Here is a 25,841-nt window from a genome sequence, read left to right on the forward strand (position 1 = left end):
GTGATGGCTACACCCCTGTTCCTCTCCCAGGATGGGGGAATGATGGCCCTCGCTTGGCTCATTTGAGATAGAAATTTATTCTCTCTCACCAGCAGCAGTTACCTCACTATAAACTGCAGTGTCAAAAGACACTATTCTGACCAGAAATGTACGGGGTTCTGAGATGTAAATAAAGTTTTCTGCAGCTGGCTTCACCATCCTCCCATTCTGAAACACCTACTTCTTCCAAGCATTTTAAAAAATTACCTGATGCTGAGATTACCTCAAAGTCCCCAAATACATCTGGACATCCAGCTTTCTGGTGGTGAAACTGGGAGCCTGCTGAGGCACAGCTTTGCCCAGTAGAAACTGTCCTTTCTGCCTTTGGCCTGTGCCTGCCAAGGAGAGCCCATCACAGAGCAGTCTTCTCTCCCAGGGAAGGCTGATCTCCTGGGCAAGCAGCCTGGGCGGAGACACTGAGACTCAGCAGGGCTCATTTATTTGGGTGTGAACCCTCCAGCCCAGACAGTCTACATCTCTGCTGAAGCCAGTCTGCTTGGCTGGTCCTCTTTATCTGCTCCGGTTTCCTCCATGTGACAGCCATTCTTCAGCTACCAGGTGCTCCTGTTTGTTTTTAAAAAAAACTCGGGAAAACTGTGCAAACTGTGGCTCAAAGGAGTGGAGAAGATCCCATGACACAAAGTTGTATATCCGTGCTAGGAAATTGAACTAATTTTTCCTTCTGCTGCTGATCAAACATCTGGCTTCAAGACTTTAAATGTTTACAAAAAAATTGACATGTTGCTCACTTTGCTGATGTTTGCAGCTGTTCCACATCAGATCTCATAATAAAGTTAATAGCATGTGATTGAGCCAGCAGCAAGTTTTATAAAGCATCTCTTCTGAAGAGAGAGGGTTAAACACACTCTTGGAAGCACAGTAAAAGACTTGTTTTCCTGAAGCAAAAGCATTTCTAATCCCTGAAAAACTTATGTGTTAGTACTTCCCTTCTTGTGCAAACACTCGGGATAGGGAAGCTCCTCCTTTACAGCACAGCTCAGGTACTTTTTGCAGCTCTCATCAATGAAATAAAACTGAGTGGTCACCTAACATAGCAAACAGGCCTTTGGTGGAGACCATCTGATGCCAGGAGCTTTGTTTCCTGTGAAGGAGCTCTGTGTTTGGTACTTAACTTCATGTCTGTGTCTTTAGTCCAGAAAGCAGCTGTTTCTTCAAATTTTAGTTGGAAAACTCCCTTGTGAAAAATAAATCACTGTAAGCAACTGCTCAGTAAAGCTTCTTGCTGCTAGAGGGTTTATGAACGAGTCATCTCATGAACACAACAGCTGAAGCACTCAGAGCAGGCTTGCTGATGAAGAGCAGTACCTCCCATATTTAACCAAAGCACAAATGGGATACTCTGAAGGGCTTAAAATTATTACAAACTTGCAATAATTTTCCTTATGGAAAATAGAACTAGACATTGTGTCCCCTTACTAACCTCCGCCTCCCACCTTCTCTGCACCACAGCCACACTGCTCTGGTTTGGTCTTCCCACCCCTGAAGAGCACAGTCTTTCGGGTGACCTTGGGTTTGCTGCCACTTGCACCACAGGCTACGCTTGTGTGATGACATGACACGGGAAGCAGGGAAAGGCTGAGCACCACAAAATGTGCAGTGCACTGCATGTTCTCCAGGACTTGCAGCGGGGTTTGCACTGCAGGCTTACATGTCTAGAGGACAGCGGGCAGTTCACTGGGCAATTCCTGTCAGCATGTCCCCTTTCACCAGTGTTTTTGCACCTCTTTCTTTGCTTAAGCAAGACAGAAAATTTGTGGGCAACTACAAAAATGTGATGACAAAAATCTGGGTGAAACCTTGTTCTGTTCAGGTCTCTGGGTTGAAAGGCAGCTATGCAAGGAGCAGGTTTTTGAAGGCCATCATGTGCAGTACTGACAGCAAAAACTGGTTTAGGGCTTCTAGCACTGGTAGGCAATGGCTCCAGCACATGATGTACAGCAGAAGGGTGTGAGGAAGAGAGATTGCAGTAGAACAGAAATATCAGTCTAAGGATACCTGCTAATGTGCAGATGGTCAGCATCACCTCTTCTCAGATAATGGCAATGGATTGAGATGCTAGAGACTTCTGACTAGCTTGTAGTAGATTACTCTGCACTACTGAATTAGGGTTTCTGGAACACCGCCTATTTTAGCAGCATTCCTTGTTTTCGTGGGTTTTTCCAGAAGTCTCCAGGAAACTTAGAGCCCAAACCCAGAAAAAAAAAAAAAAAATTATAGAAGGACATGCTGTTGCAAACACATTCAATCTCTTGACTAAAGAGGTAATAAATCAGGAAGAAAATGTGGAGTAGAATAAAATCCCAAGTTACTCAGGGCAAGCTTTGCAATAGGCAGCACCAAGCATCAGCTAGAGTGCTCAGTCCCATGCTCCTAATCGGCTGCAGCTAGCTGACTGTGTGGTCCTTCCTCCTGTTGGTATTAAGAAGAGACTGGCTGGGATAACAGATGCCAGCGCTCTCCAGACTCTTACAGCATCTCTATTTTTAGACTGGTTCTATCAGGGTGTTTTTTTCCATCAGGGCGATCACAATCTAAGATGGCCTCAGCTGAGAGGCTGTTGCTATCTTCAGCACTGAGCAGCAGGAGGGAACAGCATCTCTAAGGCCACCCGGGTCATGCAGTCCCGGGCATTTCCATGTCCCCAGGCAGGGAAGGGCCCCACGGCTGCCTGGGAGCCCTGCAGAGCTGGCTCACATGCGGCATGTTCTCCCTAGTGTTCACCAGCTGCCTGCTTTTTTGGTTAATGAAACTGCAGGTGGCTTCAGCACGATAAATCACCTTTTTTGTGACCACAACATCACCACTTCACCTACTGGAAATGTAAATTATGTCAAAGCCTGATGAGGAAGCTGCTTGCCAGGCAGGGAGGTGCTCTCTGCAAGGGGTCAGTGCTCTGCAGCAGTTTCTCTGCAGGGCTGCTCCTTGCAGGTGTGCCCATTTCCAAGGAGGCTGAAGGTGGAGGCTGAAGGTGGAGGCTGAAGGCAGGGTGTGGAGGAGGAAGAGGAGCAGGAAAAGAAAAGGGTGTCTAGAAGCTTAATGGGGTGTAGTGTTTCTTGTGTCAGTCATTCTTGGAGTTACCTGCAGAGGTACTAATTTGTGCCTTGTAAAATCCCATGGAGGATATCAGTAGAATGGATCATGTTCCTGAAATCTTCACATTTATGTTAGCAACCTCTGCATTTAGCCCCTGTCAAGTTGAATATGTCCTTTCTGGAGGAGCACAAGCATTTGGTCTTACAGAGTTAATAAACACCCCGCTGTGTGACCACGAGCATTGTTTGAGAAGTTGGCCACTGAAGCCCCGGTGCAGACATGGCAAAGGTGTTGGATTTACTGTACCTGGGGAGGCACCCCCTGCCAGCTCCAGCCCTCCCGCTGCCGTGTTGCTCGCCAAAGCTGCTGTCGTGGTCCAGGCTTGCCAGTTCTTTTTCCAAAGTGTGACTGCATGACTGTTGTAGCCGGGGTGGCAGTCTTGTCCTAGCTATTCGCATCCCTTCTCATCTCATACCTTCCTCTTCATAATGGCCTTTTACTGATCTCTCATTTGTGTCTCCCTTTCAAGTCATGCCTCCCTCAGATTGATTCTGTTGGTCGTCCCTTCTAGGCCACATGTTTAAACCTTCCTCTAGTCATTGTTTCCTTGAAAAAAAATGCTTAGTTGAGTCCATGTGTTTTTTGCAGTACCATGCTTGAGAGTGGACTGACTACTCCAAATGCAGAAAGGTTATTTTCTGCACCCTGCTCATTCCCTCCTGCACCTAGAAACCAGGCAGCCTGCTCTGGCCACCTGCAGCTGAAACAACCAAAACCAAACCAAAAAGCAAAAACCAGTACCACAATGTGAACTACCTACAGCGAGCTGGTGATCGCACTGTCCCTCAGAAGAAGAGCAGGAGAAGCTGTTTTATGCCACCCACACCCTGCTTGTGTGACTCCTCATTGCTGAACTGTCCCAAATAACTTGTGCATCGTGTCAGCTTTTGTGCTGATGTTGCTTGCAGATGCAGTGATGCTGCACTCCTATCACCCCCGCTGCGACCAAGCCTGGTCCCTGCCAGCTGCTGGGAGATGTGCCTGGCTACAAGACCTTTTCTCCCTTAAAGCCTCCTGCCTCCCAGGCTGGAGCAGGACCTGCAAGCCCAGGGGTGGTGCCAGGACGGGAGCTCCTGTGTGGGATGTGGCAGACAGCAAGTGACTTCGGGTGGCACACCGGGGCCTGCAACAGGAGCACGTCGAGCCCAGGTGTGATTTGAGGTCCTGCTGTTCCACATAGATGCTTGGCGAAATGGTTGTAGAAAAAGTATGTTTCTTTGGGCCATATGGTCTGCTTCATTTAAAAGTGGGAAAAAACACGTTCAGTGAGAGCCATGTCCATGTAGGGCTGAAGGAGTACTGGGTGCAAACCTGTGCAGGTATCCTGACCCTGTTAGGGATGTTGGAGTCTTGCAAACTGATACTAAAAAGGGAGAACAGCAGTTAGACAGGAAAAGAAAGGTCGGTGATAGAAAGGGTCTGACCAGAGATTCACCTGAGTGGCCTGTATCCGACACTGACCATAAGCTGATGGCAACAAAAGCATAAGGGCAAAGCAGATATTGAAGATGCTCCAAGTACTCTTCTGGCCTTATGTAATTTTCAGCTCATTCTCGGCCACATACCAGTGTTACCTATTTAACAAACCTCAGTGTTGGCCAGACTTGCCTCAAACCCAGGTAAATATTATGGTTTGCTGTCAGCTGGCTGAGAAGCCATCACCTTGAGAGACTCACTGCTTGACCATGCAGCATGGAGACCTCGGTTCACGTCTGCTCAGCCCAAGCCATCCCCTCCCATGCATTCGGGTCCCCCTGTCCAGGTCCTGGCAAGGATTTGCTCTGGAACAGCAGCTCCCCCACTCCACTTTCTGCTTATGTGTCTCTCACAGTAGCACCCTCTGGCTGTGTTTGAGATACACATTTTTTTCCTCCAGTATGTGTAAACCAAGCTAATTTGTCCTGTGCATGCTACGAGCTCCCTGCGTGCAACATTTACAGGAAAAAAAAAAAAAAAAAAAAAAAGGATAGTTCTATGCTCCTTGACTGGAAGCCTGAGATCTAGCCACATTTCCAGCCTGGTCACTTATCCAGGTGGGGCTTAGGAAGATGTGTACCAAGAGAAAGCCCTGATTCTCCAGTGACCCAGCACAGGCAGGTGTCTCGTGACCAGACCCATGCTGAGACGAGGCTTCTGCAAGGCAGGCGGTGAGAGGGATCAGGCCTCCCCTGCCAGGCCTTAAATCTTCTGGGTCAGGTGTCTGAGGTAACCAGGCAGCAGGTATGACACTGTCTGCTGGGCTCAGCTAGAATGCAGGTGGATTACAATGTGGCAGATGAGATGATTCAAAGCGTAGCTAGTGCCAGTTGTGCAAGGGTTAAAAGTTAGCCTGAAGGACGCTGTACAAAGAAGAGGTTGTGCACGATTAGGCACAGTGATTAAAAGCAGACATGTTGGTTTTCGCGTTGTTTTTCTTCTCCAAAACAAATATGAGTCAACTGGCCAGAGACTTGCCTGCATCTTTTGTTACTGCAGTAAGGGACATGACCTGTAGTTTTACAGAGCTTCCGTCTGGATTTGAAGTCAGAAACTTGTTTCAGTGTAGCTGGACACAGCATGGACTCTGGCCCAGTTTACTTCTCATTGTCTTTGGATAGCCTACATTTCATGGGTATGACAGTTTGTCACACCAGAAGCAAGGTTAAAGTACACAGAGCTACACACACCCTTTAAGTACATACAAATCCCAATGATTTGCTGTGCTTAGATAGTTAATATAAGCCACTATTGGGCAATTGGAGCTCTTGCTATGTTTTCTTTAGAGGTGTGCATGATTCCTGACAGATAGCACAAGTATTTAATTTCCTGTGATCAAAGAGCAGGGTCTCAACAGCAGAAGTGAAAATGTATCCTCTTGCTGAGAGGAAAGCTGCGCTGGGATTAACTCAAAGCTTGAGTCCCTGCCCAGGAGGGAGCAGCAATCGCTTGAGGCAGAAAACTGTGGCTGTTGTCCAGCCTCGGCTTAGGTGGGAGCAGTTAAATGGGACTGAAACTTTACAGCTTGGCTTCCCTATGAGAATGTGTTGCCTTTTCATATTCGCTTGCAAAGGTTGTGTCTGTGCTGATGAAATCCTAATAATACCAGTCTTTCTCACCTCTTCCTTTAGAGGTCAAAATGTGCCCTGTAATTCACATAACAAGCACCAGTAGTGGGAAGTCAGGGTGTGATACATACGCAGTGGACAATCGTCATGTCTGTAGTATTCGGCGGTACACGCTTACGGGTGACACATTGCCGTCTGTTTCTGGAATCCTATCAGATACATGACTTGCATCTAAATTTATGCACTTTGAAATTGCTAAACCATGGAATTCAATTTCTGTTTGATAACTGAGAAACTATTTGCAAGATACAGAGCAAATTGGACCTTAGTTATGTGCAGGTTCTACCCTCTTTTCCTGAAAATAACACAGAGTCTTATATTAATTTTTGCTCCAAAAGATGCGTTAGGACTTCTTTTCAGGGGATGTCTTATTTTTCCACAAATAAAAATCTATATTAATTCTTGAACAAAAAATCAACATTTATTTCAAATACAGTCATGTCATCACATTCTGTCACATGTCACATCTGTCTTCCTGCATTCTGTTGCCAATTAATTTTACTTTTTTACAGGTACAGCTGCCTGGAGACTATTTAAACTGACTTTTTAATGAACTATAACTAGGGCTTATTTTTGGAGTAGGGCTTATATTTTGAGCATCCTCAAAAATCCTGAAAAGTCATGCTAGGGCTTATTTTCAGGGTAGGTCTTATTTGGGGGGAAAATAAGGGTAGTACAAGCTGGACAAAGGGACTCTGCACAGTGTGGCTCAAATGTTATGTAGGACAATTGAAGTCAATGATGTTTTTTAAAACAAACAAACAACCAAACCACTATTCTCTCTGCCACAACTGCACAAACGTGGCTGTCAGGCCAGTTCACCACCCCACTAGTATCCCTGAAAGCAGCTCCCTCCAAGTGCCTCGGCAAGCATTACTTGAGAAGGTTTTGCCTGTTGAAAGTAAAAGTTTCCTGTTTCTGTGCAAGTAGGAGTCCAAACCGTTATCTGTCTAGCAGGAGAAAACTCAGCACTGACTTTCCCGTTCCTTTCCCCAGAAGAGAATCAGGAAGCAGATGCTGGCCATGGGAAAGCTCCCTCTGTGCTGCTGCTTTAGTTTCCTAAGGTTCAAGGGGGTGTGTGGCACAGACACGATCTGCTGATGGTGAGTGCTTAACAGATGTTACAGTCTTTTTTGTAATTCAGAAAAAAGATGCATTTGTTATCTGGTTTGTAGAGGCTACAGGAGATGAAGAGCCTCAGATGCAAGATTTACAAGGGAAGGAACAGGAAAACATGGTAGAGACAGCTGCCAGCTACCGCCCCACCATCCCCACACACGGTGAATACTGACAGGCCTGGGCCAGCAGTGTGGGGAACAATGAACAGGAAATGGGGTTCCAAAATGAGAAAATTTCACAACGTCCTGACACCAAGAAAATGGAAAGATCACTTGTGTTTCTAGAGGCAGAACTTGGCAGGATGGGAAGAGCTGTCACTGAGTCCTCCCTGAGCAAGAGCTTTGGTCTCGGCACTGTTCACCCTCCGCTCTCTGCCATTTCTTTGCAGATACCTGCAGTGGAAGCAGGAGGGACAGGTGGTGGCCGGGAGCAGTGGTGCCATCCTTGTGACACGGCAGAGGCCCAGGCACTGGAGGATGTCCTGTCCCCAGGAGTGGCCCTACAGCCGGAGCTCAGCCACTGAGCAAGCGCTGCGCTCACCGCAGCACCTCTGGCTGTTCGGTCCAGATAAGTGACCTCTCAGTGGTTGTGAGCCACAGGGCAACAAGAGAGCCAGGATCAGGCCTTGGTGCCTGTGGCAGCCTCTTACGGTATCTCAGTGGAGTGCTGTAGTGGCCACAGGCAGCAGTGTTTTCTACATGGAGGAAAGTCATTGCAGAAGGCGACAAAAGTGTCATTTTTCCACTCTGAGAGCTACAGGTGACCACAGTGGCCAGACAGCGTCGCAGGCTGTGTGGAAGGGGAAGCACACGATGCTGAAGTGAGCACCTTTTGGAAAAGATGACAAGTTTGCACGTCTTTGAAGATGGCACATGTCGTACAAATTGCAGCAACAGTGGAGGACAGCCTGACATCTTGAGGGGAGGAAATTAATAGCAGCCTTTGCTATTAGGAATGCAGCTTCAAGGAGTAATATGAGAGTATAAATCTCCACCCACTGTGCCTGCTATAGGAAATACAAGACAGGAGGATTTCTGTCCCAGTTTTATTATTTTTTTTTTTTTTTACAACGCCTGCTTCAATGAAAGATTGAAACAGTCAAGCTAAACCAGACATTATATGAGCATACCATTTACAACATTTACATAATATACATTTTTTTTTTGCTTAATGGGTAGTTATAGCAACTTGGAACAAAAGTGCAAGTGAAAAGAATCACTGGTGTGGAAGTTGAACTTTCCTGTTGATCATGTTGCAATGCTTGAACTAATGGAAGTAACAAGTGGGGTAAATGCACTTCATAGTACGCAAGTGTAGTTGTCACTTCACAGTGACTTGTCCTGCTGAGCTTTATTTACACCCAAGCCTAAGCCAGCAGGAAGCTATTACTCTGTCCAGAAAAACTGGTGAGTTCACAAGTGATCCCTTCTTCATTTTAACATTAAACAGTAGAATCGCAGCATTGTACCTTCTATTGTGCAAATAGTCATTAACTTCAAATGCTCTGTTGTATTAAATGGTAAAATATATTTTAACTTTCTTATTATACATGCTATAAAATTACACTAAAAAGTTCAAGTTTCCAAAGTAACAATTACCTTTCTATAAATATTTTTTTTTTTTAAATACCCAGGATAAGGATATACCAGCTCCAATACAGCTGTGTTTTTTCATAAGGATCTACCGAAGTCCGGTACATAACCAAAGCCCCATTTCCAAGTTAGTTTTCCAGGTATGCTACTTTGGTCACCCTCATTTTCCCTTCCCCTATGTCACACTTCCTGGCAGGGCTGCCTTTCAACCTCTGCAACGACTGAAAATTGGTTCCCTCCAATTGACAGCACAAGTCACACAGCTACCATTGGACACGCAGCTGGGGACATTTTTCACCTCTTCAAGTGTTCCTTCAATACATTACCGCAGTCTCCAGGTCAGCTGTAGGAAGTGCCACAGGTAATTTAATTCTATCAAATACCTGACATGAACAAGAATTACTTTAGACCTGGATTTTGTTTCCTGTACAGGGATGTTTTTTCATACACGAGCTGTACACTTGCTACTGTGTCCTAAGTGCAAAACAGTGCACGGGGCTCTCAGCTGCATGATATGCCACAAAAGCAGTCTGAATTTTACAGATCTGGCCTGTCACCCACCCTAGTGATTTTCTCCATGGTTTTATCCTCAATTAGCACCACCCATTCAAAATTTTCACCTTTAATATATCTATACATACACCTTTTAATATTTATATCTCTATATATACACATATGTGGCATTAGTACCTTCACCGCAGGAGAAACTTATTTACAATTGATTGGAAAAATTAAATTGTATCAAGTTACAGTATATCAAAACAAAATTGGCTTTTGTGCTTTCCATTTGTACAGGAATCATTTTCATAATTTCAGAAAAAGATTTTATTTTTATTTGCATCAAGACGTGTCCCATGATGAAAAAAGTTAGAAAACAGCTAGAACTGAGAATTACAGAACATCAGCTTTCCTCATATGGCCCACTAAGTCTACAGAATAGCTGCTTCCTATAAAAATTCTCCATTCAAATGCCTATGTGGTTGCCCAAGCTTGCTTGAGGATCCTCTTAATAAATAATAACAGGCAGCAGAAGAACCATGTGTCCTGTCTTGCACTGTGCACATTCATGAGATTAAAATTTCTGCCTTCACTGAGTAACATGTTAATAACACAGCACTTAAACTTCACTTTTTACTCAGGACCTCAAAGTGCTTTTAAAAAGAAGGAAATACCCCCAATTCTACACTGTAGTTAAGAGGCACAAGGAATAAGGCTTGAGTGTCTTCAGACACTGACCATGCTGTGGAAACCAAGGGCTTAAACTCCAGATTCTCCCTAATCTGTTTACTGCGTTGGAGAATCCCATTTTGAACATGAATTAGAAAAAAATAGCAGCCGCACAGCCCAGCTATACTTCAGTAAAGGTACTTCTCTCTTGAAAGCATGAAATAATTTTGTAAGAAAGCTGTTTAATTAAAAACAGAGCTATGTTTCACCTTCAGAGTGATTTAGTAAATACAGGTAGTCTGATACAGCAGGCTCTAAGTACCTCTTTGACTGGGGTAAGAAGTATTTGATGGCCAAGTGTAATTTCTGCACTGGGCTACATAAAAGACTGACTACTTGCCTCATCTGTTTATGCTTCAGTAACCACTGGAGACCTAAATAGTATTGCTAAGACATAAAATATTAAATAACTCATTAAAAACTCTCAGTGATTTTTTTTTTTTTTTAATACAAAACGTGTGAGGCTGGGTGCTGAAGGCAGACAGCTGCCACCCACTTCAGGAACTAAAATATACAGCACGTGTACTGTTATTTTGCAAGCACTTTAATTATGTTAGGAGTAAGAGATTTTCTGTGTCCCAATAGGAAATCACAGCATTCACGTTCATTTTGGCAAATGTTCACCTCTTCCAGACCACGAACTACTCTTCCTCTATGCATATTTGCAATGCTTTTCCACAGGCTTCTTGTAAATAGAGGTTTCTTCTCATCCTCTGTTCTGACAAACTACACCCTCAGAGATGGCTGCAGGATCCCTTTTTCAACAAGGTGAGATTTCAGTATTTTATACACACTTAGTTGTTGCTCTGGCTGAAGTATCAACAGTTGTTTCAGTAATTTGCTGGGATTTGGACCCCTGTCAATGAAAAAATAATATTTTTTTTGTGAGCGACAGCTCGAAATAAACTTTTGACAGCTTTCTGTTTTCCTCTTGCTGCACAAGCAATGCTTTCCCTTTTTTTGGGGACACAAAGCTCTGGATTTCTCCAAGTCTATCCCCTCAGGATGTGTGGACGAGTATTACTGGCAAAGTATTCTCCTTAGCTCAGTCTGAACGGAAATTAAAAGCATTTTTTGTATTTGCTATCAAATGTGGATATTATAATAAGAAGGCTTATGACAAATAAGATTAATTCATTAGCCTTAATCACTGTAATCACATTCTTCAACAACAGTTCTCTTTTATTTGATTATCTGTTTCCAGATAAGCTGTGTACTCTTGAACTCAATGGAAAGTTGGCCAAGTTGGAAAAGAAAACCACAAATTAAACCACACTTTTCTAATAAGAGTCTCATTTTTAGCTAGTCAGTTATTTACAGTCTGCTTTTAAGATGGACCAAATATGAGGCAAAGAATCTGTTGCTGATTAGGCACCTAATAATTATTTAGCCATATGCATTTACAAAACTAAGGGCATGCATCAGTTTGGGCACCTATGGTCCCTTACGTTGATCCCCCCCTGCCCCAGGAACTGAAATGACTGACTGTTAAGAGAATTGTCATTCCCATTGTTTCTTCTTGAAAGCTGGTGTGGTTCAGGAAAAATGGGCAGTATTTTTAAGAAGTTGCCTCTTCTCTCTAACCACAGTGTTTTATGTTAAGCAGAAAATCCCAAGTCAAGTGACTGAGAAATACTGAAACTTATGGGAGGAACTGCAGTCTCGCAACCTACATGCTCTTCAGGAAGGTAAGCAAATGCAGAAACTCTCCTGTAATCAGTAAATTCCAGCAAAACTCCTAAGAGGCTGCTACACAAAACTTTCTGGTATTTAGGTTACACAGGTTACCTTTAACAGCAGTCACAGAAACATTAAGGTGTAGCTTGAACTTACACAAATCCTAGGTGGTGACATATGTTTCCTTGATATTTCTGTATTTGAAATAATTGTGTAAATCAGATTTAGAAACCTGCAATCTCTGCCATGCTAATGGTGCAGAACATAAGTAGTAGGAAGTAACTATGGTACAGCTCCCATGGAAGCTTAAGTAGTTAATATTTTTAAAAGCTCATACCTTATGAAACTGGTGATATAGACATGAACAAAAGTGGCCATCAGGTATTGACAATCAAAGCGATCCATTATCCCACCATGCCCAGGGATTGTGTCTGCAAAATCCTTTTGGGTGTGAAGGACAGGAGCAAAAACAAACAAACAAAAACACACATTAAAAAAATCATGATCAGTAATTCAGATGGAACACACTAATGATGTATCACTTGACAGCAGCACATTAAGGCCTCAATTAATCTACAGTGGTGCAGTGAGCCAAAAGTTATTAAGACCCTCCTTTGTTAAAGGAGTTTTTAAACTGCAAAGGTGAGTCAAGCGGTAAGGAGAAAAAGGAGAGATGAAGCTATGTGTCCACAGTCACACCCCAGAGGACAGCAGTAGATCAGGTGCAGGTTTGCCAGTACTGAGTACACTTGTGTGCGTTCGTTCCATTTTTCAGCAAGGCTCTTGAGCTAATGGCTGTCATTTTCTGCCTCTGCAGGATCCAGTTCTCTTTAACACTTTATTGCTCTGTCCTCTACTGGTAGCAGCTGCTGCTGAAGCACTTGTTAGCAGGGAATATATATTTGCTACAAGAGATGCAGTAACACTGGCTTTGCAAGTTGTACTGCCCATTCGCCATTCTTTTTTGCTGGCTTCTTGGTAACCATAGTTAAAAAGCCATAATGTGTGCATACCATGTAAATATATTTAACAGAATCAAAAAGCCCTGAGGTGAAAAAATTATTATCGCTACTTAAAATATTTCTGATGCAAACAAGGCTCAATACGCTACCTTTGTGTTACCCAATCTTGTCTGTAGAACAGCTTTATCAGTCAAACCACCCTCATATATCCTTTTTGTCATCCCTACTCCCTTGTGTACTTGCTGGGTGAAAACTCTGACCTTAGTCACACGAGTTAAATCAGTCCTGTGCTGATGCCGCTCCAGCCCTCCCGTGGTGGGTCTAACCTCACCTACGCGCCTTAGGTCACCACCTTGAGGCCCAGAGTATTATAAAAAAAGTCTACTTTTTTATGTTCTACTTTAAGTCCTACTTTTCAGAAGCTTTTTTTTTTTTCCCCCTCAAAAGCCCTTCTTTACACAGTCTTTTGCTACCTAGACATACAGGTTTGACAGTGCATGGGGCTGTATCTAGCAAAGTGCCAGACAAGCTGCTCAGACCGGCATAAGACAGGAAAGTACAGGCACGTGTATGGGAGTTCAGCACAAACAGAGCAGTTTGTATCCTTCTGTGAAAAGCACATGCCCAAACCAGTGGACATAGGGAGCAAGACCAACAACAAGCAACAGGATAAGAATCACAGCAGTCCTACCAAGACACACAGGAGGCTGGGAGAAAATTTGGGGCTGTCCTCTTCCCATACTCCTGCTGCCACTTAATGCCAGCCAGGGACAACACTTGCACCAGTGACAGTGCACACCTTGCAATAAACAGAAGGCAGCATGTCATGTCATTTGCCAGGGCACACTCTGCTTACAAGGCGGCACTGTGTTGTTAAAGGCAGACAAATGTCTCATGCCGTGGGGAACCTGACACGTCAGCAGCTGTGTATGACACAAATACTCTTGGTAAAATGCAGCCAGCCACAGTCTGAAGGGTAAAACGCTGTCAGTGCTTCCTAGGCATGTACAGATTGTCTTTCATGGCAAGTGTAGCATCTGACACCTTGCTTGTCTATACCGCCTCAGCAACAGGACTCGGAAGAGTAATTATCCACCAAAATATGAAAAATTATTCTTAGATTTCCAACACTAAAGGCACATATTGATTACACAAAGTTTTAACAATAAGACATACATATATCTCATAAAACTAAGTACTGCTGCTGATACTAATAAACAGCTCAAACATTATTAGAAACACTAGGTACTACAATCAACAATTAAAAACAAACAAAAAAAGCCAGAACACACACCTAACCCACCAATTTACCTACATCAAAGACAAAACTACACCAAAACCAGCTCACAGGAGTGATTACCCACCTTGATTTTGAAAGCTCTTTTAAATCCACTGGCGAAGAATCCTCCAAATGGCCCAATTAATGAGGCAAATGTTGACAGTGCAATGCTGTGCATCTGAAATGGGTACATATTCACTGTCTCCTACAAGAAAAGTAATCAGCACTGTATTCAATATGTTTGATTGTAAGCATTTTAAGCTTAAATAGTTTACAATTGGGCTGTTACACAGCAAATTTCTACAAGGCTCCAGTTTTCCCAGCATAAAGTAATACTGTAAAGAAAGAAAAAGTAGATATACTGTAGAAAGCTGCTGAAAGGTCTACTCACATGAACAGGAGCAAGTATTTGGGGTTGCTAGAGCGGTTAACTTTAACAAATGATGTGGTTTTCAGCCAATCCCATAGATGATCATAAGGTATACAACTACTAATCCCATAATGAACGATCGGATCCTCCAGTCTTTCCTGGCTCTGCTTTTCCAGCTCCATTTTCTGTAAACAAAGGAGCTTTCCACAAATTCCCAGTACTGCTCTAGTAAGTGGCCCAATGCTCGCCACAAATGTGTCACCTTCACACAATTAATTCCATGTCACTTCTTTCAAGTGCTCTCACGAGATAGATATTAATTTTGCGCTAGTCCACCATACTGTCGCCTTTGTGTACATATAGCAATAACAGGAGATAAAAGGTTTACCTCCATTAATACTTCTTGGTTTGCATTTAAATATATATTGTTCCCCTCAGCATGTTCAGACTTGTAATTTGTTTTGAACCATTCAAATTCTTACAGATAAGAGACACTTCACTGGCAACAGGTGCCTGTTGTCCTTTCCAGCTGAGATTAGAAATAAAGGTGTTATTTTGGTTGGGGTGTTTTGGGTTTTTTGTGGATTTTTTTGTTTGCTGGGGGGGGTGTGGGGGGGTGGAGGTGCACACGTAGTTTTTTTGTGTTTGGTTTGGTTTTGTTTGGTTGTGTGTGTGTGTTTTGTTTTTTTCAGTGGGGTTTTTTGGTTTATTTGGCACTTGTGTTTTTTGGGGGGATGCATTTCTTGTGACTCAGCTTGGAGCACTTTCAGGTCAATGGCACAAGCTCCAGCCTTTGAGGGAATGCAAGGCTGGCTGCCTCCCTGAGAGCAGAACACACCTCTCCGGCAAGTCTTGATAAACACTGTCTGTAGCTGAAAAATCCTGTACCCTGCATTTCTGATTTGCATCACAGCTGGCCAACACCAATTAACTTCTTAACTGCTCTGTGCAGTTATTTTAAGACACCTTTCATTTAGGCTAAACTATGCAGTTGGTCAAACAGGAAAGTTGTTGAGTTGGAACTGTTAAGTCAATTTTGTTGGGAGAATACAAGGCTTGACATCTTTTGACACTAAGCCAAATGTCTTGTGAACATAACATCTGGTCATATTTCTGAGAGAGAACATCAGGAATCAAGTAACAGAGGGGGGAAAACAACCCCCCAAACAGGCTGTTGCCCAAACAAGCAGATTCAATTTGACTTTCTATAAAGTGTTTTAAAACTAATTGTCTGCTAAAGGCTTGTCGGAGCCTGGCAAAAGTACTCTAGAAGTGCATGTGGAACTACCATGTCTTTTTAGGGTTAACTGATAGCTCTCTATTAGACTGGCCTTCTCCTTGTCCTTTACCAAAACACATAACGTAAGGTTTCTCTCTGCTCAGTCCACATTGTTTTTGTGCAGAAAAGTACTTATTAAATTTGCAATCAACTCCGCAGTCCCTGAAGCAACAGTATGTGCATTTGGTATGAAAATAGCAGAGCTCCTCCTAGATATAATCTTGCTTTTCAACATACCAACTGCAGTCATTAATTGCTTTTAGTCTTAGGTTTCACTGCTACAGTTGCCAGTTTGTGCCTTCTTGTAACTATATCAGCTTGCCCCTCGGGTGTTATACCCACATAACCGCAGGTAAAGCCCACTGCCTTAGTACTGCGCAACCAATATCTGTGCTGGGCCACTGCGCAGGCAAGGGGACCAATGCAGAACCCACTTGTTCTGTGTTTATCCCGGTCACCTCCTCTTTGCCCTAAAGGAAAGCCAATGACAGACTGCTTGGTTTCTATCTGGTATTCTCTTCCCGTTGGAGTGCCTCTGGAAGCTCTGATTTTTACAGTAGGGTAATTGATAACCTGTTTTCTGACAGGTAAATATGTAACAGCTCACTTAAAAGAATTTGCAGGCTGGGTGTGAGGAAAAGGGTCAGTGACTACATTACATGGCACTAGTATCATTACTCCTTTTTCACTCAGCACTAACGCACAAGATGCTATGTGATGAATCGCAGAATCACAGAATGGTTGGGGTTGGAAGGGACCTCTGGAGATCACCTAGTCCAACCCACCTGCTAAAGCAGGTTCACCTAGAGTAGTTTGCACACAAATGTGTCCAGGTGTGTCTTGAATGTCTCCAGAGAAGGAGACATCACAACATCTCTGGACAGCCTGATCCACTGATCTGGCACCCTCAAAGGAAAGAAGTTTCTCCTCATATTCAGATGGAACCTCCTGTGCTTCAGCTGGTGCCCACTGCCCCTCATCCTGTCATTGGGCATCACTGAAGGAGTCTGGTCCATCCTCTTGACACCTACCCTGGAGATATTTATAAACACTGATGAGATCCCCTCTCAGCTTTCTCCAGGCTGAAAAGACCCAGCTCTCTCAGTCTCTCCTCATAAGAAATGAATAGAGTGCAATATCAGCAAGTTTGCTGATGACACCAAGCTGGGAGAAGTAGCTGACACGCCAGAAGGCTGTGCTGCCGTCCAGTGAGGCCTGGACAGGCTGGAGAGTTGGGTGGGGAAAAATTTAATGAAATATAACAAGGCCAAGTGTAGAGTCTTGCATCTGGGCAGGAACAACCCCAGGTTCCAGTATAAGTTGGGGAACAACCTGTTAGAGAGCAGTGTAGGGGAAAGGGACCTGGGGGTCCTGGTGCACAGCAGGATGACCATGAGCCAGCACTGTGCCGTTGTGGCCAAGAAGGCCAATGGCATCCTGGGGTGTATTAGAAGCGGGGTGGTTAGCAGGTCCAGAGAGGTTCTCCTGCCCCTCTACTCTGCCCTGGGGAGACCACACTTCGAATATTATGTCCAGTTCTGGGCCCCTCAGTTCAAGAAGGACAGGGAACTGCTGGAGAGAGTCCAGCGCAGGGCAAAGATGATTAAGGGAGTGAACTCCAGTTCTAATATCCAGCCTAAATTTCCCCTGGCAGAGTTTAAGCCCATGCCCCCTTGTCCTATTGCTAACTGCCTGGGAGAAGAGACCCATCCCCACCTGGCTATAACTTCCCTTCAGGTAGTTATAGAGAGTGATGAGGTCACCTCTAAGCCTCCTCTTCTCCAGAGTAAACAACCCCAGCTCCCTCAGCCTCTCCCCATAGGTCTTGTGTTCAAGTCCCTTCACCAGTCTTGTTGCTCTTCTCTGGACCCGCTCCAGCACTTCAATGTCTTTCCTGAACTGAGGGGCCCAGAACTGAACACAAAACTCCAGGTGTGGCCTCACCAATGCAGAGTACAGGGGAAGGATCACTTCCCTTGTCCTGCTGACCACGCTATTTTTCATACAGGACAGGATACCATTGGCCTTCTTGGCCACCTGGGCACACTGTTGGCTCATGTTGAGCTTCCTGTCAATTAGTCCTCCCAGGTCCCTTTCTGCCTGACTGCTCTGCAGCCACTCTGCGCCCAGCCTGGAGCGCTGCAGGGGGTTGTTGTGACCAAAGTGCAGGACCCGGCACTTGGCCTTATTGAACTTCATCCCATTGGAATCAGCCCGTTTTTCCAGTCTATCCAGATCTCTCTGCAGAGCCCTCCTGCCTTCCAGCAGGTCGACACTCCCTCCCAACTTGGTGTCATCAGCAAATTTGCTGATGATGGTCTCAATCCCCTCATCTAAATCATCAATAGAGATGTTAAACAGGACTGGACCCAACACTGACCCCTGGGGGACACCACTAGTGACGGGCCGCCAGCTCGATGCAGCCCCATTCACCAGCACTCTCTGGGCCCGGCCCTCCAGCCAGTTCTTAACCCAGCAGAGAGTGCACTTGTACAAGCCATCAGTTTTAACCAAAGTCTTGTTGTTCTCCTTACCCATCCCAACACAGCTTGAAGCAATGGTGGCACAGAGTACTTCTTCATCTGAAAGAGCTCTGAAGGTTCACACTCTGTCACAAATCTGTTAGTTTCGCTGTTATATTCCACAGGGCAGACAAAGTACTGATGTTGAGCCAAAAAATAGGAGAACTGAAAAGCAAAACAAAGGCTCCTGAAATAGGCATTTGTTGTTACAGTCAAAAAGCATACCATAATGGATGGCTTTGTCATTGCAAGCTGAGGATAATGAAAATGATTTTAATAACAGAGACCCAGAATTGAGTAAAATTGGCCTGTTAAGTTGGAGGATGCCTCAATGAGGGCAGACAAATGTGGATGCTCATTGTGCTTACTGATGATTTCCCAACTTGCTTTCCTTTTCATATCTCTCAGATTCATATCTCTTCATGTTTCCACTTTATAAAATCCCAGAGCGTTAGCCACTCATCATTTCTTTGCAGTTCACTTCCCATTAAAACTTGAACTATCACTTTTACCAAGTTCTGCTGACCTTGGTGATTAATTACTTGTCAGAACAGTTACTATATGCTGTTACTATGTTCTATGCATATTGTCAGTGTAACCTACCTGTGGGCATTCTCTCAGAAGAAATGTCATTATGAAGTATGTAATACAAAAGTACTACTTTACAAAGCATAAATAATGCTATCAATAAACTTCCATTTCAAAATAGGGATGCAATTAATAGATTTAAAAAATTCCAGATGTAGTAACAGTAATGGCAAAAATGGTCATTATAACCTGTTCAGAAGTACAAGCCTTGCCTGGCTTTTCCAGCTAGTTATGAATCAGCCGAATTCTCTAGCCAAAAAAACCTTATCTCTCAGGCTTTCAGCAGTTTGACATGACCCAATTTGTCAGTAATTTTACTTCAAATTAAAACAGGAAGTTGAACACTGAATGAGCACAAGGAAAGTCCTGTGGTTACTTACAATAAATCCAAATATAACTGTGGAAAAGAAGCCTCCAATGAACCCTTCCCAGGTCTTTTTGGGAGACAGCTAGGCACAAAAGAGAGAGCATTAGCTTCATCAGTTGCATCAGTGAACCCTTTTTTACTATATTTCTGGACCTCATCTGTAAAAACTAAGCTCCTACTTGGGTTTTCAAACTTATGTGTGAAATACTGAATGTCAGCAGCTGCAGGGGATGCTCCTTGGGAGACATGAGCTTCCTACGTACAGGTTGGCAAACTAACACAGCAAATAACTGCAGGCCGAGAGAGACCAGCGTAGGAAACTATTTTCTTCATCAAATTCTACCACATTTTTAATTCAGGGGCAGTTGAGTACCAAAACCAACTAAATACCCAAAAGTTAACGTGGCAACATTATGAAAATTATAATTCATGGCTTTCTGTAGGATCTTGCATATTCTTTTGGAACTGGAAGATTACTACTTGAGCCCTTCTCAGTGCTACGTCAACAAGACCAAATGAGGAGAAGGTATATATGACACAGTAGCTTACTTCAGATAACAGTTTCTGTACAGTAAGCATACAGTTAAATCTGCATATGAAATCCAAACAGGATGCAATTATAAACAACTATATTACACTGTGATATCAATATTACGTTAATCCCAGTTTCCACTTATACATCTTCAGCAACAGGATAGTCAGTTTGTTTTTTTTAGCAGAAAGTATGTTTTCCATACACATATTTTTGAAGAAGTATTGAAAACACTATGAACTCTAACAGCTTGTTAGTAAGGAAATGCCTAAGTACATACCTTAATTAATGGAGTTCTGCCAAAGAAGAACCCAAAAATGTAAGCGGTAATATCATTGCAGATGACACTTGAAATTGGAACCAGAAACCTAGAGAAAGACATAAAAAGTTTCATGGAGAAAATCAGCCTGAGCCTAAACACAGGACAGAAATTGAAACAGCAGCATTTCTTTCTGGAAAACTTTTCTAAACTATTTAGAAGGAATTATCTTTCATAACATGTTCACCTAGTTCCCCCATGAGCAGCATGTTTAGCTATACTTCAGCCAATCAAGACCATTACAGATTTGTATCCGTTCAAGTTAAAATGATTTTTGGCACGTGAGCCTGAAACAGGAAAAAGCCGGCCTGTTCACATCAGGCTTGAAGACTGGTACTACAGTTAAGAATAAATCAACAGATATAAACATGTTAATGTTATTAGTAACATCAAAGCAAGCAAATTCCTTATAAAGTTTAATGATATCTGAATTAAAAAAAAAAAAGTTTTCCTTTTCTTCCTCTTGTCAGTTTGGAGCAGCCTGTGTTATAATAGCTAAGTGTTCTTTGCATGCAGACAGCTGCTGGATTTGTTATCCAAACCTGTTCACCTCTTTTTCCCCCCTTTTCAAAGAAGTGATGTATTAATGAGCTAAAAGTCCTATCTTGTGACCATCTGCCACATTGCCCAGTGCAATTAGCACCAGTGGAACTAAGAAACAGTAGGCTAGCAAGGCAACTAGGTTCAGTTTTTGGCACGTGAACACAACTGCTATGAAAGAGGTTTGTTTATACAAACTCTGTCAGGAGCTTTGGGTTTTCTTTACAGCTACAAGCACATCTATTCTGCAATCATCTCCCCAGCTGTACAGATATCAGGAAAAGAAAAAGGAGAGCATGCAGTTTTATGTTCTTGGAAGAATACAAATCATCTTCCATGTGCTTCTTCCTTCTTTCCCAATTTGTTATTTACCCTCTCCCTAAAGAAGTGTGAGGTGAGAAAACACAGTCTCTCTTTGAGGAGCAGTTTTAAGTAATGAAGTTTAACTGCATCATTAGAATTTAATACATAACTGGAAGTGGAGCATTAAGATGACCCAACAACATCCAAGATTTCAACTCTTAATGTATTTTAAGCAATCTGAATTTATCTAAACAGGGGAGGCATCAGGAAAAGTGGCCAGATTTGGGATTTCAGATTAAATGGTCCAACTTCAATAGCTCTGAGCAACCTGAAGATCCCATGCAATTGAAAAAGAATTGCTGAATGTTCATCTATTCAGTAAAACACTGTGGAAACTATTTCACCAAGCACGCAAGTAATCCTATTCCATGCAAGTAAATGAAGTGGTTGTTCAAAATTATCATAATTCTGGCTGCCAATCTAGTTAAAGAAGTTTCTGCTCCCTCTCCTGTATCCTTTACCTCATTGCTCCCAACTCCTCCGACTCCCCTTCCAGCTGGACTTTAGCTGCTTTAATTTGTGCTGCTTTAACTGTTCTCACAATTATTCCCTAACCAGATCTGCTATGTAAAAGAAGTAACCTTCCAGTGCAATAGAGTTACAAATCAGTTTATTACTGTCCCCTTACCAGATCATGCCTTCAAAGAGATTTTGGATGACAAGATGAGATTGAGTTACAGTGATCAGCAAAGTGACATGAGTCCATGCGAACTGTTAACAATGCAACAACACAACAGTTAGTGAAAACACCGATCCATACACCTTGATAAATACTGGCATGTCAGCTAGAGGAGCTACTTAGGAGCTCGCAGGAAAGACCAGTTCTAGTGATAATGCAAGAGATGTGTGCATACAGTATATCACACGTTAGCTCACTTTCTGAAGCAAGTATTGAGACTTTTAACAGGTGTCCCCATCACTTACCTCCACCCAATAATTTTTTAACATGCAGTTTAACATCTGATTTGATAAGACATACACCTTCAGCATGAAAGCAGCAAAGAAACGTAAGCAATGTGATATTCTGTATATACATATATAACAGACATGTTAGAGCTGTAACAATAAAATGGCGGTGAACAACTCATGAAAGAGTCATGTTACACAGATGTGGATGTCTCATAACAGAATACCAGTCCTCTTATGGAAATGAAAATTCTCAGGATTAGTGAAAACAAAGTGTTAATTTTTATGTGCATGGTCATTTAAACAGTCATTTTCCTCAATATCACTTGGTTATTATTCTGTAGCACCAGTATACAATAAAGTGGTTTCCAAACAGTTTACCAGTAAAAATTCTACAATAGATTGTATTTTCCAAAAACTTTTAAATCAAGAACTGGTAGTTTCTCTATGAAACACCAAATTTCAGCACTCCAAATGTCTGGGCAATTTAATACTCAGAATGTCCTACGTCTTTAATTCTATTATCATATGTGTTTTCCTACAGCAGCCAGCATCTACTTCCAGTCAAGACAACTCAAGAAAGCTGAAAGTGGGGGTACAAGAACTGACTCAAGGTTTCTGAAATTATTACCTGCTGGTTAATTAAAGCATCTCTAACATTTTTAGTATTTGTACAGTGGAGCAGCAGGTGAAACCAAATGGCTACTCTCCTTGTCTGTCCAAACCCTCTGTTGCCACACAGCGGATACATGACTTTCCTGTTTTACTGCAATTCTTAGGTAGTCACACCTTAATGTTTTCTGGGTGGGCTCCAAGTCAGATGTCTGACAGATTTTTTTCTGCCTTCTTTCCACAAGGGAAAAAACAAAACAAAACAAAAACCATGTAAAATAAATATATTTACCTTGTGCCAATCTGAAGATGAGTACTTTGTGGATTAGAGGATAAAGACCACCTCTCCAAAAAAGCTACATCTCCCAGTCAGGCAAGTTATCCCACAAACAGACTAAATTGTTTTGAGTAGAAGATTTTTTTCATGCTCATACAGGGCTCAGCTCAGTCCTAGTCCAGAATTAGGGATCCTCACTGGTAAAGTGCTACCTAAAGCACTGTAGAAACAGAGGGGTTAACCGCAGCTCCGAAGCTTTAGGAAACCTTTAAGGTTGTGCAATGCCCCAGGCTGCTCAAGTTCTTCAAAGACAGGAGCTGTGCTGCAATGCTGCTTTACTGCATTGCTGCTTTACTGCATTGCTTCTAATCATTCCTACGTAGAAGGAGGCAGGGGGGCTGGTGGGGTTTTTTTGGGTTTTGGGTTGGGGTTTTTTTGGTGTTTGTTTTTTTGTTTTTAGCTGTGATGGTAAAAAAAAATTAGTTTTCAACCTACAAGATACATAAAAGTAGTTTATGTTGTTTATTAGGTTGATAAATATGAGAGATGAAAACACTGGTTTCTTCTAATAGATTGATGATCTATTGAGGCACAGCAGAGCACAAGACCAGAACTGCTATTAAGTGTCACAGAATAAAGCTTCCATATAAGGGTTAAGACCAACTTCCCTTCACAGCACTTGAGTGGGGCCTCTGCAAAGTAACACTTGAGTCACAAGAGCCACTTCCCAGCTGTGCTGAAGGTGTTTGGCTTCAGCCCTGGGAGGTAGATGCACACCCCTTTCACCAGGAATCTAACAGTCTGTCACTAAAGGAAACAGAGGACATCGTATACGCACAGGGCCTCACCAAAGACAGCATGAATTGACTGAAAGACCACATCCTGTGTTATAATAATGATACTGAGCAGCCCAGCACCATTTTCATATTAATGTCTGTTTAAGCACATTTTCTACACCCCTCTTCCAAGCTATTTCATGAACACAGGGAGATGACTGTTTCTAGTGACATTCATAACGTGAGTGACCACAGCAAAGTGGGTAATACACACCATGTAAAACTGCAGACGATAATGTTTCTTCACTAAACTCAAAACAAACATGCAGAAGCCTGTAAAACAAAGCAAGTGTAGTTTGTACCATCTTATATGTACTTACAACTGAACTGTGATGTAATTCTCTTGAAGCAGTTTTTAATCCCTCTGCTGCTAGGAGCGTTTGCTTGTATTCAGTCAGTGTACATATAGAATTATTCTCATTAGAGCATGAGATGTAGTTAACATCAGTAAAGAGCATCCATTTCATTACTTACAAGATCCCATCACAGGCATCAATTTTTAGGGGAGGAGACCATCGCCTTTAAAAAACATCTCAAAAATCAGGTTGACAAGGTTGTTTTGAATAATTATCAGAAATAATTAAAAGGAAAACACCAGCCTGGCCCTCTCCTCCAGAGAGACATACGGCTGCATGCAACGCAAGGGTGAAGAGCAGCGCTCTTCATGCATGCAGCGCTGGAGAATTCAACCGCCTGAAAGAAACGTAATGCCCCTCGGTTCTGGGGGACTATCAGACCACCTTTTCTGCCCTAGGGCAACATTCTGCACCAGGAGGGGTCAGAGACCCTCGAAAGACCCTTAATGCTGGGGACAGTCCCTCAGTGTCCCCACAATCCCAGCGTGACAGCCACCAAGGGGCTCTGCTGTGCTCTGTGCCCGCTTTTGCTCACAACTGGCTTGTCTCATCTCCCCCCTCTCTGCCCTCCGGCAGTCACAAGGCATTAGTTAAGTTGGTTTTCTCAGGGCAAAGACAGCTGAAAAAGGTCAAGTTTTGCAAAGCTGGTTTCTACTTTGTGATCTCAGCACTGAGGAGAATTTTTATCTGGTTTAAAAAAACAAACAAACAAACAAACAAAAAAAACAACACACACAAAACAGTAGACAGACTGACAGTTCTTCATTAAGATAATGTTTCTTAATATATTTTACAAGTATTTGTAGTATAGCAGTCTTATGTCCCTTAGACAAGCCGGAGTTTTCTATTGATTTAATTTTAGGCTAGAGTAATATTAACCATGTTCCTGCAACCACTGCAGACTATATTTACGTGTTCACAAAGCAGTACCCCACCAGACTGCCAACATATGTTTCTTATTCCTAGAGAATAGGCTTTTAAAAGCCCTCTTTCTCTGGATAGGGAGGAAAATCTATCCATGATGCAAGCATCTGAATATCTTGCAGACAAAATAAAGCCACGTGCATTTTGAATAACCATTTTAAAATATATCCGTAAATCTTTCTGCTGTAGACCTAGCAGAACACTTGCACAATAAAGCACCAACCCAGCACAGCAATTACACTTAGAAATCATCTCCACAGACAGCCAAAATAACATTCCTATATTCAAGTACTGAGCTCCAGTTCTTCAGCCATCAAAATTAATTCATAACAACTTCTCTTGAGCACTATTAGCTCAGTTTCCTCCAGATTATCTACTTGTTTAGGCTTCTTCTCAGTGAATGCAAAATTTATATTCATCTTTTCACAAGAAAAAAAAACTGCAAATACCAAATTTCTTAAAATATTAAGAGGAAAAAGTAACTGAAAGTGCATACAGCTGGGGAACATTTTTTTTAAAACAAATAAGCACAGAAACCAACAAAGCACAAAGTTCTTTCATTTTTGCAATTTCCTAAACTCACCTGCTAAATAGAGTGCAAAAGATATAAACCTGTGGTAACGAATTAGGAACTGAAGCTGTTCTCTTCTTTGAACAAATGTAGCGAAGTAATCAGCTACAGTCTCTCCATAAAAGAAGTAGTTCACACACAGCAAAAAGTACCTACAACACACAACAGTTTGCAGTTATTTTAACAATATATGTTTGTCATTCTTAAAAACAAAACAAGCAAACAAAACACATCAAAAACACCACCCAAAAGGAAAACCAGAAAAGTAGAAAAGATGTGTGACATGATTCAACTATAAAAATTCAGTCCTAAACTTCTGGGTCAGAGTCTTCTCTGACAAGTCATTTTTCATAATTTATTTTTTCT

At 42.6% G+C, this 25,841-nt stretch overlaps 1 protein-coding gene and 1 long non-coding RNA gene across 4 annotated transcripts in view; one reads left to right on the forward strand and one right to left on the reverse strand.

The window, feature by feature from the left end:
• The first annotated feature begins 8,980 nt into the window (after positions 1-8,980).
• On the forward strand, positions 8,981-11,855 carry LOC309438618. Of its 2 annotated transcripts, XR_014183828.1 has the most exons (4): positions 8,981-9,108; positions 9,218-9,329; positions 10,877-10,963; positions 11,802-11,855. It is a non-coding gene; the product is annotated as an uncharacterized lncRNA (long non-coding RNA). The 2 variants fall into 2 exon arrangements; XR_014183827.1 differs by having other exon boundaries at positions 9,218-10,963.
• The window catches only part of CDS1 (CDP-diacylglycerol synthase 1), a 107,487-nt gene continuing 92,565 nt past the window's right edge, over positions 10,920-25,841 (reverse strand). For both annotated transcript variants that reach the window (XM_082050264.1, XM_082050263.1), the window contains exons 5-13: positions 25,488-25,627; positions 23,839-23,897; positions 21,622-21,704; positions 20,052-20,139; positions 19,253-19,321; positions 18,297-18,449; positions 14,199-14,318; positions 12,210-12,313; positions 10,920-11,051 (exon numbers count right to left, since the gene is read on the reverse strand). In XM_082050264.1, coding sequence (XP_081906390.1) covers positions 10,922-11,051; positions 12,210-12,313; positions 14,199-14,318; positions 18,297-18,449; positions 19,253-19,321; positions 20,052-20,139; positions 21,622-21,704; positions 23,839-23,897; positions 25,488-25,627 — 946 coding nt within the window. In that variant the 3' untranslated portion in view covers positions 10,920-10,921. The remainder of the gene's footprint in view (positions 11,052-12,209; positions 12,314-14,198; positions 14,319-18,296; positions 18,450-19,252; positions 19,322-20,051; positions 20,140-21,621; positions 21,705-23,838; positions 23,898-25,487; positions 25,628-25,841) is intronic.

Source organism: Streptopelia decaocto (assembly GCF_964273445.1).
Source record: "Streptopelia decaocto genome assembly, chromosome: 4".
Taxonomy (NCBI): domain Eukaryota; kingdom Metazoa; phylum Chordata; class Aves; order Columbiformes; family Columbidae; genus Streptopelia; species Streptopelia decaocto.